At 51.8% G+C, this 17,119-nt stretch overlaps 1 protein-coding gene across 4 annotated transcripts in view; it reads left to right on the forward strand.

The window, feature by feature from the left end:
* The first annotated feature begins 11,647 nt into the window (after window positions 1-11,647).
* The window catches only part of LETM1 (leucine zipper and EF-hand containing transmembrane protein 1), a 40,633-nt gene continuing 35,161 nt past the window's right edge, over window positions 11,648-17,119 (forward strand). For 2 of the 4 annotated variants that reach the window (XM_076066245.1, XM_032951926.2), the window contains exon 1: window positions 11,780-12,044. In XM_076066245.1, the coding sequence (XP_075922360.1) occupies window positions 11,975-12,044 (70 nt within the window). In that variant the 5' untranslated portion in view covers window positions 11,780-11,974. The other 2 variants (XM_032951922.2, XM_032951923.2) reach the window with 2 other exon arrangements.

The raw sequence follows: 17,119 nt of genomic DNA on the forward strand, positions 1-17,119 counted from the left end.
ACACACACCGTAACACACTGACACTCACACACACCGTGACACACTGTGACACTCACACACCGTGACACACTCTGACACTGACACTCACACACCGTGACACTCACACACAGACACACACCGTGACACACTGACACACCGTGACACTGACACACACCGTGACACTGACACACAGACACACACCGTAACACACTGACACTCACACACACCGTGACACTGACACACTGTGACACTCACTGATACTCACACACCGTGGCACACTGTGACACACCATGACACTGACACACAGACACACTGACACTCACTCACACTGACACACAGACACACTGACACACACCGTGACACTGACACTCACACACCGTGACACACTGTGACACTCACTCACACTGTGACACTGACACACGGACACACTGTGACACTCACACAACGTGATACACACACCGTGACACTGACACTCACTGACACACTGTGACACTGACACACCGTGACACACTGACACTCACACACCGTGACACTGACACACTGTGACACACTCACACTGACACAACAACCGCCATTCGCCACTAAGTGGCGGTGACGTCGCCACGACGCTTGTGCCAGGATATGTGCACCCTGAGGCCACGTGAAGTGTCGAACGCCCTCTGGCAGGAGGTCACGGGGCAGACCCAGGTGCCACGGGTCGACTGAGATGACTGGGATGACTGGCTGATGCACCACCTGTGCCCCCTACTGTGCCAACCTGCCGTGCTTTAGCCACCCGGCGCTCCGCTCGTTGTTGTGAGCGTCGCTCCTCCGCCCTCCGTTGTTGTTGGAGGACGACTACCTCCAACTGCCCAATAGCGTCCTTCACGAGCCTCCTCCACAGAGGCCGATCTTGACAGCGCTGGTACCAGTCATCGGCAAGTCCACTCAGCTCCACGTCCTCCTGTACCACATCACTCCATCTCCTCTCTAGCCCGTGCCGTGCCCGCTTAACCCCCTCAATCCGGCCGAACAAAAGCTGTTTTGGCATGCGGTGGCTGGGCATGCGGGCTACGTGACCCAGCCATCGCAGCCTTGCCCGCCGGAGGAGCTCACCGATGGGACCTTGCCCAGATCTTTCAAGACACTGACACACACACAGACACACACACACTGCGATACTCACACACAGACACTGTGATACACAGATGCACTGTGGCACACTGTGACACGCTCACACTGACAAACACTGACATACTGTGATACTCACACAGACACACTCTCACACAGACACACGGATACAGACACAGATTCGATGTAAAGCCTTCGCTGTGGCTAACGAGCACCAGGCCAGTCCGCCTTTATCAATATTGGTAATGTTTACAGGCCGCACCAGATGTTCGTTTGAGGCAGAGTCGACCTAGGGGAGACCCAGAACCGGTTCAGAGAATGGTCACTGGTGCTGGCCGTGAGCAGGAATCGAACGCGGATCGTCGGATTCGTAACGCAGCGCGCTAACCGCTGCGCCACCGCTCCCCACAGACGCTGCCACACACTGAGACGATGACGCAGTGGGACTGATACACAGTGACACTTGAACACTGCCACACTCGCACTGATACACAGTGACACTGACACACTGACACACTCGCATTGACACACAGTGATACTGTCACACTGACACACTCGCACTGATACACAGTGACACTTTCACACTGACACACTCGCACTGATACACAGTGACACTGACACACTGACACTCTCGCATTGATACACAGTGATACTGTCACACTGACACACTCGCACTGATACACAGTGACACTTTCACACTGACACACTCGCACTGATACACAGTGACACTTGAACACTGACACACTCGCATTGATACACAGTGACACTTTCACACTGACACTCTCGCACTGATACACAGTGACACTTGAACACTGACACACTCGCATTGATACACAGTGACACTTTCACACTGACACTCTCGCACTGATACACAGTGACACTTGAACACTGACACACTCGCATTGATACACAGTGACACTTTAACACTGACACACTCGCATTGATACACAGTGACACTTTCACACTGACACACTCACATTGACACACAGTGACACTTTCACACTAACACACTCGCATTGATACACAGTGACACTTTCACACTGACACACTCGCATTGACACACAGTGACACTTTCACACTGACACACTCGCATTGATACACAGTGACACTGACACTGACACACTCGCATTGATACACAGTGACACTTTAACACTGACACACTCGCATTGATACACAGTGACACACTCGCACTGATACACAGTGACACTGACACACTGACACACTCGCACTGATACACAGTGACACTTTCACACTGACACACTCGCATTGACACACAGTGACACTTGAACACTGACACACTCGCATTGATACACAGTGACACTTTAACACTGACACACTCGCATTGATACACAGTGACACTTTCACACTGACACACTCGCATTGACACACAGTGACACTTTAACACTGACACACTCGCATTGATACACAGTGACACACTCGCACTGATACACAGTGACACTGACACACTGACACACTCGCACTGATACACAGTGACACTGACACACTGACACACTCGCACTGATACACAGTGACACTGTCACACTGACACACTCGCATTGATACACAGTGACACTTTAACACTGACACACTCGCATTGATACACAGTGACACTTTCACACTGACACACTCGCATTGACACACAGTGACACTTTCACACTAACACACTCGCATTGATACACAGTGACACTTTCACACTGACACACTCGCATTGATACACAGTGACACTGACACTGACACACTCGCATTGATACACAGTGACACTTTAACACTGACACACTCGCATTGATACACAGTGACACACTCGCACTGATACACAGTGACACTGACACACTGACACACTCGCACTGATACACAGTGACACTGACACACTGACACACTCGCACTGATACACAGTGACACTGTCACACTGACACACTCGCATTGACACACAGTGACACTTTCACACTAACACACTCGCATTGATACACAGTGACACTTTCACACTGACACACTCGCATTGACACACAGTGACACTTTCACACTGACACACTCGCACTGATACACAGTGACACTTTAACACTGACACACTCGCATTGATACACAGTGACACTTTCACACTGACACACTCGCATTGACAGTGACACTTTCACACTGACACACTCGCATTGATACACAGTGACACTGACACACTGACACACTCGCATTGATACACAGTGACACTTTCACACTGACACACTCGCATTGATACACAGTGACACACTCGCACTGATACACAGTGACACTTTCACACTGACACACTCGCATTGACACACAGTGACACTTTAACACTGACACACTCGCACTGATACACAGTGACACTGACACACTGGCACACTCGCCTTGACACACAGTGACACTTTCACACTGACACACTCGCCTTGACACACAGTGACACTGACACACTGACACACTCGCATTGATACACAGTGACACACGAATACGCACAACTCAATACACGAACACAACAGCCCCAATACAATCATACAAATACTGTACACTCCAACACACTTTTACGGACTAAACTCAAACAATAATACAGCTCGTACTGTACACAACGGCCGCCATTCGCTACTCGATGGCGATCACGGCGCTTGTGCCAGGCTTGGTGCACTTTGAGGTCAAGTAAAATGTGGAAGGTCACGGGACAGACCCTGGTGCCATGGATTGACTCAGATGACCTGCAGATGAACCACCAGTGCTCACTGCTGACACCTCGCTCCGTTTTGCCCGCCAGGCGCTCCGCTCGTTGTTGTGAGCATCGCTCCTCCGCCCTCCGTTGTTGTTGGAGGGCGACTGCCTCCAACTGACCAGAAGCGTCTCTCACGAGCCTCCTCCACAGAGGCCGATCTTGACAATGCTGGTACCGGTCATCGGCAAGTCTAATCAGCTGTACATCCACACGCACCCACATCAGCCCTTTTCTTCTCTAGCCCGTGCCGCGTCCCCCTCTATCCGGCCAAACAGAAGCTGCTGTAGGCACGCGGTGGCTGGGCATGCGGGCTACGTGACCCAGCCTCGCCTGCCAGAGGGACTCGTTGTGAGCGTCGCTCCTCCGCCCTCCGTTGTTGCTGGAGGGCGACTGCCCCCAACTGCCCAGTAGCCTCAAGGTGCACCTAGCCTGGCACTAACCCAGTAGCGTCCTTCACGAGCCTCCTCCACAGAGGCCGATCTTGACACCGCTGGTACCGGTCATCGGCAAGTCCACTCAGCTCCACGTCCTCCTGTACCACATCACTCCATCTCTTCTCTAGCCCGTGTCGCGCCCGTTTAGCCCCCTCGATCCGGCCGAACAAAAGCTGTTATAGGCATGTGGTGGCTGGGCATGCGGGCTACATGACCCAGCCAACGCAGCATTGCCTGCCGGAGGGACTGTGTCCAGATCTCTCAAGGTTCTGTGAGCTGCTCACACAATCCAGTCTGGTTAAACCAAGCCTGAATGTTTAGATCCGGCGCAAATGTGCATGCAAAGGGGCCGTGTTTCAAAAGCATAAACAGAGAGCATAACATTGGCGGAGAAGACGCGGTGCGTCATATGGATAGGGCTGATAGCTCCCATAGAGTCTAACGCAGCCGATGGAAATGTCACTCGACCGATTCTAAATGATACCTCTGCTGCCAAGATAGAACTCGCCATGAGTACACTGCCCAAGTTTGAGATCTCCTCCACTCAACAACTGCCTTATGCTTATGAAAAGTTGAGGAGGTAGACTGTTCTCTGACACAAAGTTCCCAGGATGTGTTGTTTTGGTGGGGCTGATGGTAATGTCCCACCTCTTTGAGCCATATTGTTATGTATCAGCCTAAATTAACATGGTTGATCAGCAGGGAGCCATCTCTTAACTGCATCAATGAGCATCCGATTGCACGTGTACCAGATGCAAATTCCTCTGGTACAGCCATGGAAAGCCTCTCTAACTACATGACAAATGAGAACGCCCAAAGATGAACAGCAAATCGTTGTGACTGTTGGCCATGCAGCTTTACCCAGGCGTCCCATCATCTTGGTCATTAATGATTACGAACAAAGGTTCGGGGAGATGCCGAAGGCATGAATTTCAAACCAAAGCCACACCCTCTTGGTAGTGTCATAGGCATTCACTAGGTCAGTAAAGCAGAGATCTAGGTCCTTTTGAAATTCCCTACACCTCTACTTTAGCAGACCGACAGAGAATGCAGCGTATGCAGCAGACTGCCCTGGCCTAAAACCACACTGGGGCTCAGACTTCTCAGCATGCCTAGACATCAATGTTGAGTAATCCTTATAGAATCTTGAGGATGATCTGGCAGTTGTTCTCATCTATGTAGTCCCCTCTCTTCAAAAGGGGGACCATCAGAGCATCCTTCCAATCGTGTGCAACCCCTCGTGTGGAAAAGGCAGTTGAAATATTGGCTCAATCACAACATTTTCTCAGCAGTTTGCTTAGGTCATCTCTGCCCGCCACTTTACCTGGTCTTAGGATCTTGATCGCACCTCTTCAGCAGATGGCACATCAGCTAGCCACTCACAGGGGTTGGCTACATCCTCCAATATTCAAGATTGCAGCCCAAGCAGCATCAACCCTACTTTCTTCATGATGTATCTGGGTGGAGATGTTTTCACATCCCCACAGCCACACAAAAATGCTCAATAAATCTGCAAACCTGTTCCTGGGGGTCAGAGATAAGATACCTGCTAATTCCATTCGGGATGGTAATAGGTGCGGTACTGCAAGTTAATTTTTGATGTAGTTAAAGAGTGATTTGTCATCACGGGCTGCTGAGGAAGTATTAATGTCAGCGACTAATGACTACCACTCATTATTGCAGCGCTACATGGTCCTCTGAACTTTCGAGCAAATGCATTCTGATTTTCTGATGTGGGATAGTTTTCTTTAAGCAGAACACCTCCATCAGCTAAGGTTTCTGGGGAGACATTCATTTGATACCAAATGCTTTGATACCAAAATATCAGCTGCCTGGGCCACTATCCTAAATTCACCCATTTCCCTTTGGATAAAAAGGATGGGGGGGGGCGATGGCAATCCCATCTACAATTAATTATATTATCACATTCTCACCAGAAATGTTCAATAGCTAACCGAGACCAGGCTATTGGAACCGAGGTGTATGTCCACCACCACCATGGAAAAACGGCAGGCCCATCTTACAGATGACAACCCCATGGTCAGTGGCAGATCAGCTCCGCGGTAGGTCATGGTGTCAAGGACATGGGGCCTGAACTTCTGTTGCACTCTTGCACATCTGAGCACCCACACATACCCTGTGCATCATAAGTACACGCACACACCATCTCACAAAGCACACACATATCCGCTTGCATGAGCACACCCTCTTACACACACGAGCACACAGACTTACCATCTTTTTTTGGTTTGGCCATGTTTGTTTGTTGTAGTACGGAGTTAGACTGATGGCCTTGATCTAAGTTGTCTTGTGGTTGTTGTTGTTTGACTTGCATCCCACTGGGATTTTTGCACACAGTGTTGGTGTATGGTGCTTTTTGTCCCTGGATTTTCTGTTTGCACAGTCACATAGTCACTTTAAGATATTTTCTTGTTCATGTTTTTGTTTGTTGCGGTTGCACCCGATTCAAGAGCCGAAAGGCTCACAGGGCTATACCAAATAAATGAAACCGAAAACTGAAATCTTGCAGACATATATCACAGACACACACCAAACCGCCGTTCGATACAAAGTGGCTGCGACGTTTCCACGGCGCTTAACGCCAGAATAGGTGCACCTCGAGCACACTTGAAATGTCAAAGGTCCGCTGGCAGGAGGTCACGCGACAGACCCAGGCGTTATAGGTTGACTGAAATGACGAGCAGACGCACCACCTGTGCCCCCTACTGTGCCACTTGTTGTGTTCACCACCGTGGCAACTCTCTGCGCTTTGTCCGCCCGGCGCTCCGGACGTTTGATTGTGAGCGTCGCTCCTCTGCCTTCCACTGTTGTTGCTGGAGGGCGACTGCCCCCAACTGCCCCCAACAGCCCAGGAGCAGCGTCCGTCACGAGCCTCGTCCACAGAGGCCCATCTTGACACCGCTGGTACGGGTCATCGGCAAGTCCACTCGGCTCTTACAAACGAAACTTCTCACACGCAAACCCTCTTGTAGACACAAGCACGAACGTACATCCTCTTACGCAAGCAAAAAAACAAACACTGAGACACATTCAAAGCCTCGTACAAAGACACACACACAACAGCAGACTGTTGGGGCAAGTTCTCTTAGCGAGCACCTATGAAGGCCGGCACGGGATATGAGGGGCTGGGTGGCCAGCACCACCCCCGGGCGCTTTTGTCTCCCTAATAGCGATGATTACACGTAATACCATGAACACATTTAAGGCTGCGTGGACCTAGGAGAGGCCCATTACCGGTTAAAATATTCCCCACTGTTTATGGTCGTGAGCGGGAATTGAATTCGAGTGGCCCAGTTCGTAGCGCAGAGCGTTAACCACGACGCTCCCCACATCCAAACCCTGTCACACACACCCTGACACACGTACACACCCTGTCACACACACTCTAACACACACACCCTGTCACACTTACACACCCTGACACACGTACACACCCTGTCACACACACCCTGATGTATACCAGACACACGTACACACCCTGACACACTTACACACCCTGTCACACACACTAACACACACACCCTGACACACGTACACCCCCTGTCACACACACTCTAACACACGTACACACCCTGTCACACACACCCTGTCACACACACTCTAACACACACACCCTGACACACGTACACACCCTGTCACACACACCCTGTCACACACACACTCTAACACACGTACACACCCTGATACACGTACACACCCAGACACACGTACACACACGTACACAGACCCTGGCACACTTACACACACGTACAGACCCTGGCACACTTACACACACGTACACACCCAGACACACGTACACACAACCAGACACACGTACACACACCCAGACACACGTACACACCCAGACACACGTACACACACCCAGACACACGTACACACCCAGACACACGTACACACGCCCTGACACACGTACTCACCCAGACAAACGTACACACCCCCTGTCACACACTCTAACACACACACACCCTGACACACGTACACCCCCTGTCACTCACACCCAGACACACGTACACACCCCCTGTCACACACTCTAACACACGTACACACCCCCTGTCACACACACTCACACCCCGTCTCCATCACACACGTACACACCCAGACACACGTACACACCCCCTGTCACACACACTCTAACACACACACCCCCTGTCACACACACTCTAACACACTTACACACCCCCTGTCACACACACTCACACCCCGTCTCCATCACACACGTACACACCAGACACACACACACCCTGTCACACACTAACACACTTACACACCCCCTGTCACACTCACACCCCGTCTCCATCACACACGTACACACCCTGACACACGTACTCCCCCTGTCACACACACTCTAACACACACACACCCTATCACACACACTCACACCCCGTCTCCATCACACACGTACACACCCCCTGTCACACTCTAACACACGTACACACCCCCTGTCACACTCTAACACACGTACACACCCCCTGTCACACACACTCTAACACACGTACACACCCCCTGTCACACTCACACCCCGTCTCCATCACACACGTACACACCCAGACACACGTACACACCCTGTCACACACACACCCCGTTTCCATCACACACGTACACACCAGACACACACACACCCTGTCACACACTAACACACGTACACACCCCCTGTCACACACACCCCGTCTCCATCACACACGTACACACCCAGACACGCGTACACACCCCCTGTCACACTAACACACGTACACACCCCCTGTCACACACACTCACACCCCGTCTCCATCACACACGTACACACCCCCTGTCACACTCACACCCTGTCACACACTAACACACGTACACACCCCCTGTCACACACACTCACACCCCGTCTCCATCACACACGTACACACCAGACACACACACACACCCTGTCACACACTAACACACGTACACACCCCCTGTCACACACACTCACACCCCGTCTCCATCACACACGTACACACCAGACACACGTACACCCCCTGTCACACACACTCTAACACACTCACACCCCGTCTCCATCACACACGCCACGCGCTGCTGCTGCTCCGCACGCGAAGGGCAATGGGAGAGGGAGCATCCTCACAGACCACGGCCATCTTTCTGTGCCGCCACTTGATGCAATCCACAACAATGCACCGGGCACTCGTTTTGGCTGAGTCTACCTCGACGAGGACTCAACAGGGAACGTTCTCGTTACCACTGCAGTGTTGTGCTATGGAGAACTGAGCCCAGTTCACGCGGACTGCAGGACAGAGCGTGAGGCTCTCCGACATTGCCACATGTGGGCCTGCCATGCGGCGAGTGTGATGGTGTCGGGGGGCAGTGTGATGTAGAGGGGGAGTGTGATGGGGAGTGTGATGTAGAGGGGGAGTGTGATGGGGAGTGTGATGTAGAGGGGGAGTGTGATGTAGAGGGGGAGTGTGATGTGGAAGGGGAGTGTGATGGGGAGTGTGATGTGGAGGGGGAGTGTGATGGGGAGTGTGATGTGGAGGGGGAGTGTGATGGGGAGGGGGAGTGTGATGTAGAGGGGGAGTGTGATGTGGAGTGTGATGGGGAGTGTGATGTAGAGGGGGAGTGTGATGTAGAGGGGGAGTGTGATGGGGAGGGGTGAGTGTGATGTAGAGGGGGAGTGTGATGTAGAGGGGGAGTGTGATGGGGAGTGTGATGTAGAGGGGGGAGTGTGATGTGGAGGGGGGAGTGTGATGGGGAGTGTGATGCAGAGGGGGGAGTGTGATGGGGAGTGTGATGCAGAGGGGGGAGTGTGATGTAGAGGGGGAGTGTGATGGGGAGTGTGATGTAGAGGGGGAGTGTGATGGGGAGGGGGGAGTGTGATGGGGAGTGTGATGTAGAGGGGGAGTGTGATGGGGAGTGTGATGTAGAGGGGGGAGTGTGATGGGGAGGGGGAGTGTGATGTAGAGGGGGAGTGTGATGGGGAGTGTGATGTAGAGGGGGAGTGTGATGGGGAGTGTGAAGGGGAGGGGGGAGTGTGATGTAGAGGGGGAGTGTGATGTAGAGGGGGAGTGTGATGGGGAGTGTGATGTAGAGGGGGAGTGTGATGGGGAGGGGTGAGTGTGATGGGGAGTGTGATGGGGAGGGGTGAGTGTGATGGGGAGTGTGATGCAGAGGGGGAGTGTGATGGGGAGTGTGATGTAGAGGGGGAGTGTGATGTAGAGGGGGGAGTGTGATGGGGAGGGGGAGTGTGATGTAGAGGGGGAGTGTGATGGGGAGTGTGAAGGGGAGGGGGGAGTGTGATGTAAAGGGGGAGTGTGATGTAGAGGGGGGAGTGTAATGGGGAGTGTGATGTAGAGGGGGAGTGTGATGTAGAGGGGGAGTGTGATGGGGAGGGGGGAGTGTGATGGGGAGTGTGATGTAGAGGGGGGAGTGTGATGGGGAGTGTGATGTAGAGGGGGAGTGTGATGGGGAGGGGGGAGTGTGATGGGGAGTGTGATGTAGAGGGGGAGTGTGATGGGGAGTGTGATGTAGAGGGGGGAGTGTAATGGGGAGGGGGAGTGTGATGTAGAGGGGGAGTGTGATGGGGAGTGTGATGTAGAGGGGGAGTGTGATGGGGAGTGTGAAGGGGAGGGGGGAGTGTGATGTAGAGGGGGAGTGTGATGTAGAGGGGGGGTGTGATGGGGAGTGTGATGTAGAGGGGGAGTGTGATGTAGAGGGGGAGTGTGATGGGGAGTGTGATGTAGAGGGGGAGTGTGATGGGGAGGGGTGAGTGTGATGGGGAGTGTGATGGGGAGGGGGAGTGTGATGGGGAGGGGTGAGTGTGATGGGGAGTGTGATGGGGAGGGGTGAGTGTGATGGGGAGTGTGATGTAGAGGGGGAGTGTGATGGGGAGTGTGATGTAGAGGGGGAGTGTGATGTAGAGGGGGGAGTGTGATGGGGAGGGGGAGTGTGATGTAGAGGGGGGAGTGTGATGTAGAGGGGGGAGTGTGATGTAGAGGGGGGAGTGTGATGTGGAGGGGGGAGTGTGATGGGGAGGGGAGAGTGTGATGGGGAGTGTGATGGTGTCGGGGGGGAGTGTGATGGGGAGGGGGGAGTGTGATGGGGAGGGGGGAGGGTGATGGGGAGGGGGAGTGTGAAGGGGAAGGGGGAGTGTGATGGGGAGGGGGGGAGTGTGATGGGGAGGGGGGAGTGTGAAGGGGAGGGGGGAGTGTGATGTAGAAGGGGAGTGTGATGGAATGGGGAGGGGGGGGAGTGTGATGGGGAGGGGGGAGTGTGATGTAGAGGGAGGAGTGTGAAGGGGAGGGGGGAGGGTGAAGGGGAGGGTGGAATGTTGACTGGCACTGATTTTGAATTCCACACTTAATGACGTCACTGCGGGGAAAGTTGGTTTGGGTCGTGACATCCTGTGACGACAAGCTGACGCGCGCGACGTCACACCCACAATCTGGCTACCGTGCCAGGTAACATGACATCATTGAGTAGTTTCTCCACCACGACACGAGTGAAGTCACTCGGCCGCTCACGCGAACGGCATCATCAGGAGAGGAGGAGTTTGGGTGAGGTGCGAGTGTGAGGGTCGTGGTGGTGGTGAGTGAGTGAGTGGTGAGTGCTGGGTGGGGAGCCAGTGGTGAGTGAGTGGTGAGTGGGCGGTGAGTGGGCGAGTGTCTCTTGAGTGGTGGTGAATGAGTGTTGGTTGACTCGTAGTGGTGGTTGAGTGAGAGGAGGGCGAGCGAGTGGTGTCTGTGTCCCACCATTCAGTGCCATGTCCGTGGTCCTGTTGAGCGGCGCTCGGCCTCTCCGGAGGAATTTCTTGGTGAGAGGAGGCGACCGAGGTGAGTAGCATCGCACACACACTACTACACACACTACTACACACAGCACACACACACACTGCTACACACAGCACACACACTACTACACAGCACACACACTACTACACACAGCACACACACACTGCACACACAGCACACACACACTACTACACACAGCACACACACACAGCACACACAGCACACACACACAGCACACACAGCACACACACACTACTACACACACTACTACACACACACTACTACACACACTACTACACACAGCACACACACACAGCACACACAGCACACACACACAGCACACACAGCACACACACACTACTACACACAGCACACACACACTACTACACACAGCACACACACACACTGCTACACACAGCACACACACTGCTACACACAGCACACACACTACTACACACAGCACACACACACACTGCTACACACAGCACATACACTGCTACACACAGCACACACACTACTACACACAGCACACACACACACTGCTACACACAGCACACACTGCTACACACAGCACACACAGCACACACACTGCTACACACACAGCACACACACTGCTACACACAGCACACACACACACTACTACACACAGCACACACACACTGCTACACACAGCACAAACACTGCTACACACAGCACACACACTACTACACACAGCACACACTGCTACACACAGCACACACACTGCTACACACACAGCACACACACTGCTACACACAGCACACACACACTACTACACACAGCACACACACACTGCTACACACAGCAAACATACTGCTACACACAGCACACACACTGCTACACACAGCACACACACACTGCTACACACAGCACACACACTGCTACACACAGCACACACACACTGCTACACACAGCACACATACTGCTACACACAGCACACACACTACTACACACAGCACACACACTGCTACACACAGCACACGCACTACTACACACAGCACACACTGCTACACACAGCACACACACTGCTACACACAGTACACACACTGCTACACACAGCACACACTACTACACACAGCACACACACACTACTACACACAGCACACACTACTACACAGAGCACACACTCTACTACACAGCACACACACTGCTACACACAGCACACACACTGCTACACACAGCACACACTGCTACACACAGCACACACTACTACACACAGCACACACACTGCTACACACAGCACACACTACTACACACAGCACACTACTACACACAGCACACACTACTACACACAGTACACACACTGCTACACACAGCACACACTATTAACACAGCACACACACTACTACACACAGCACACACACTACTACACACAGCACACACTACCACACACAGCACACACACTACTACACACAGCACACACTACTACACACAGCACACACTACTACACACAGCACACACACTGCTACACACAGCACACACTACTACACACAGTACACACACTGCTACACACAGCACACACACTGCTACACACAGCACACACTACTACTACACACAGCACACACTACTACACACAGCACACACTACCACACACAGCACACACACTACTACACACAGCACACACTACTACACACAGCACACACTACTACACACAGCACACACACTGCTACACACAGCACACGCTACTATACACAGTACACACACTGCTACACACAGCACGCACACTGCTACACACAGCACACACTACTACACACAGCACACACTACTACACACTGCTACACACAGCACACACACTGCTACACACAGCACACACTGCTACACACAGCACACACACTGCTACACACAGTACACACACTGCTACACACAGCACACACACACTGCTACACACAGTACACACACTACTACACACAGCACACACACTACTACACACAGCACACACACTGCTACACAGCACACACACTACTACACACAGCACACACTGCTACACAGCACACACACCACTACACACAGCACACACACTACTACACACAGCACACACACTGCTACACACAGCACACACTACTATACACAGTACACACACTGCTACACACAGCACGCACACTGCTACACACAGCACACACTACTACACACAGCACACACTACTACACACTGCTACACACAGCACACACACTGCTACACACAGCACACACTGCTACACACAGCACACACACTGCTACACACAGTACACACACTGCTACACACAGCACACACACTGCTACACACAGCACACACTGCTACACACAGTACACACACTATTACACACAGCACACACACTACTACACACAGCACACACACTGCTACACAGCACACACACTACTACACACAGCACACACTGCTACACAGCACACACACTACTACACACAGCACACACACTACTACACACAGCACACACACTGCTACACACAGCACACACTACTACACACAGCACACACTGCTACACACAGCACACACACTACTACACAGCACACACACTACTACACAGCGCACACACTACTACACACAGTACACCCTACTACACACAGCACACACACTGCTACACAAAGCACACACTACTACACACTGTGCACACACTACTACACACAGCACACACACTACTACACACAGCACACACTACTACACACAGCACACACACTACTACACACAGCACACACACTACTACACACAGCACACACTACTACACACAGCACACACACTACTACACACAGCACACACTACTACACACAGCACACACTACTGCACATAGCACACACTGCTACACACAGCACACACACTGCTACACACAGCACACACTGCTACACACAGCACACACACTGCTACACACAGCACACACTACTACACACAGCACACACTACTACACACAGCACACACACTGCTACACACAGCACACACACTGCTACACACAGCACACACTGCTACACACAGCACACACTACTACACACAGCACACACTACTACACACTGCACACACTACTACACACTGCTACACAGCACACACTACTACACACAGCACACACACTGCTACACACAACACACACACTACTACACACAGCACACACTACTACACACTACTACACACAGCACACACTACTACACACTACTACACACAGCACACACTACTACACACAGCACACACTGCTACACACAGCACACACACTACTACACACAGCACACACTGCTACACACAACGCACACACTGCTACACACAGCACACACAGCACACACTACTACACACAGCACACACACTACTACACACAGCATACACTACTACACACAGCACACACACTGCTACACACAGCACACACACTACTACACACAGCACACACTACTACTACACACAGCACACACACTACTACTACACACAGCACACACTACTACACACAGCACACACTACTACACACAGCACACACTACTACACACAGCACACATTACTACACACAGCACACACTACTACACACAGCACACACTACTACACACAGCACACACTACTACACACAGCACACACAGCACACACACTACTACACACAGCAGACAGACTACTACACACAGCACACACTACTACACATAGCACACACACTACTACACACAGCGCACACTACTACACACAGCACACACACTACTACACACAGCACACACTATTACACACAGCACACACTACTACACACAGCGCACACACTACTACACACAGCGCACACACTACTACACACAGCACACACTGCTACACACAGCACACACACTACTACACACAGTACACACTACTACACACAGCACACACTGTTACACACAGCGCACACACTACTACACACAGCACACACTGCTACACACAGCACACACACTACTACACACAGTACACACTACTACACACAGTACACACTACTACACACAGTACACACTACTACACACAGCACACACTGCACACACATCATACATATACAACACACACTGCACACAGCACACACCACACTATACACACAGTACATATAACACCATGCATGGAGCATTCATGTCCTTTTCACACACGCAATGCACACTACAGATACACTACACGCGTGACACACATACAGCACATACATCACGTACACGCACGTCACTGACAACACATACACGCACATCACATAATCACTTAACACATACGTTCATGCACATCAGACATTACTGACACACAAATTACATACAGACACACATCACGTGCGCACATCGCCTGTGGTGTGTAGCGCGAGAGAGATTGTATCAGCCCTGTCACGTTGCTCTTACTAACATTGAGGGCCCCTTCTTCAGACAAATGCATCGCGTGCCATCCGCTCAGCTGCACAGTCACCACAGAGTTCAATCAGGAGCCTGTGCTTTACAATCATCCACTGATGGACGGCTCATTGCCATTGTGACGTGTTGATCTGCGCGTAGTTAGGTGTCAGTGGGGAAATGATTAGTGAGTGACAGCACCCTGGGTTGTTGTGATTGGGTACTCTTTAGGATCTGTGCAGATCTCAGGCTGTCTGCCAGGCTGGACATCTCTCTTCATCGTTTATGTGTTAAGGTCTCTGTCCGTTCATCTTTACATATGTCACGGCTGTATATTAAAAGCTTTGTAGTTCAGTCTGTGTTTCAGTCTGGCTATCTGTATTCCAATCACTGACTTTTTTGTCATGTCATCTGTCTCTCAATTAGCCTCTATTGCGGCTTTTGCTGGAGGGCGGCTGATGCCAGATACCAATGGCATCATTCCTGTCTCCTCTACAGAGGCTTATATTGAAACCACTGGTATCGGCCACTATTAAGTCCACTCAGCTCTTCATCTTCCTGCACCACATCAGCCCATACCTGTTTGGTCCTCTCTTCCAAACCAGAGTTGGCTGGGTATGCAGAGAAACCTACGAATCTAACTGCGTCCCTATATTGCAAGTATGTGTGAGCTGCTCACAGAATTCAGAGTACATAAATGCAGGGAGGATTGTAGGCTGTCCAACCTTAATGTTTGCTACAGGCGCTGGAGTGACAGGCTAGGAAGATTCTATACAGTGTCATCGATTGAGACTTCTGCCACCCAACCAAAGATGACCATGA

The sequence above is a fragment of the Petromyzon marinus genome, chromosome 11 (assembly GCF_048934315.1).
Source record: "Petromyzon marinus isolate PM22_M1 ecotype Great Lakes invasive population chromosome 11, UKy_Petmar_22M1.pri1.0, whole genome shotgun sequence".
Lineage (NCBI taxonomy): Eukaryota > Metazoa > Chordata > Hyperoartia > Petromyzontiformes > Petromyzontidae > Petromyzon > Petromyzon marinus.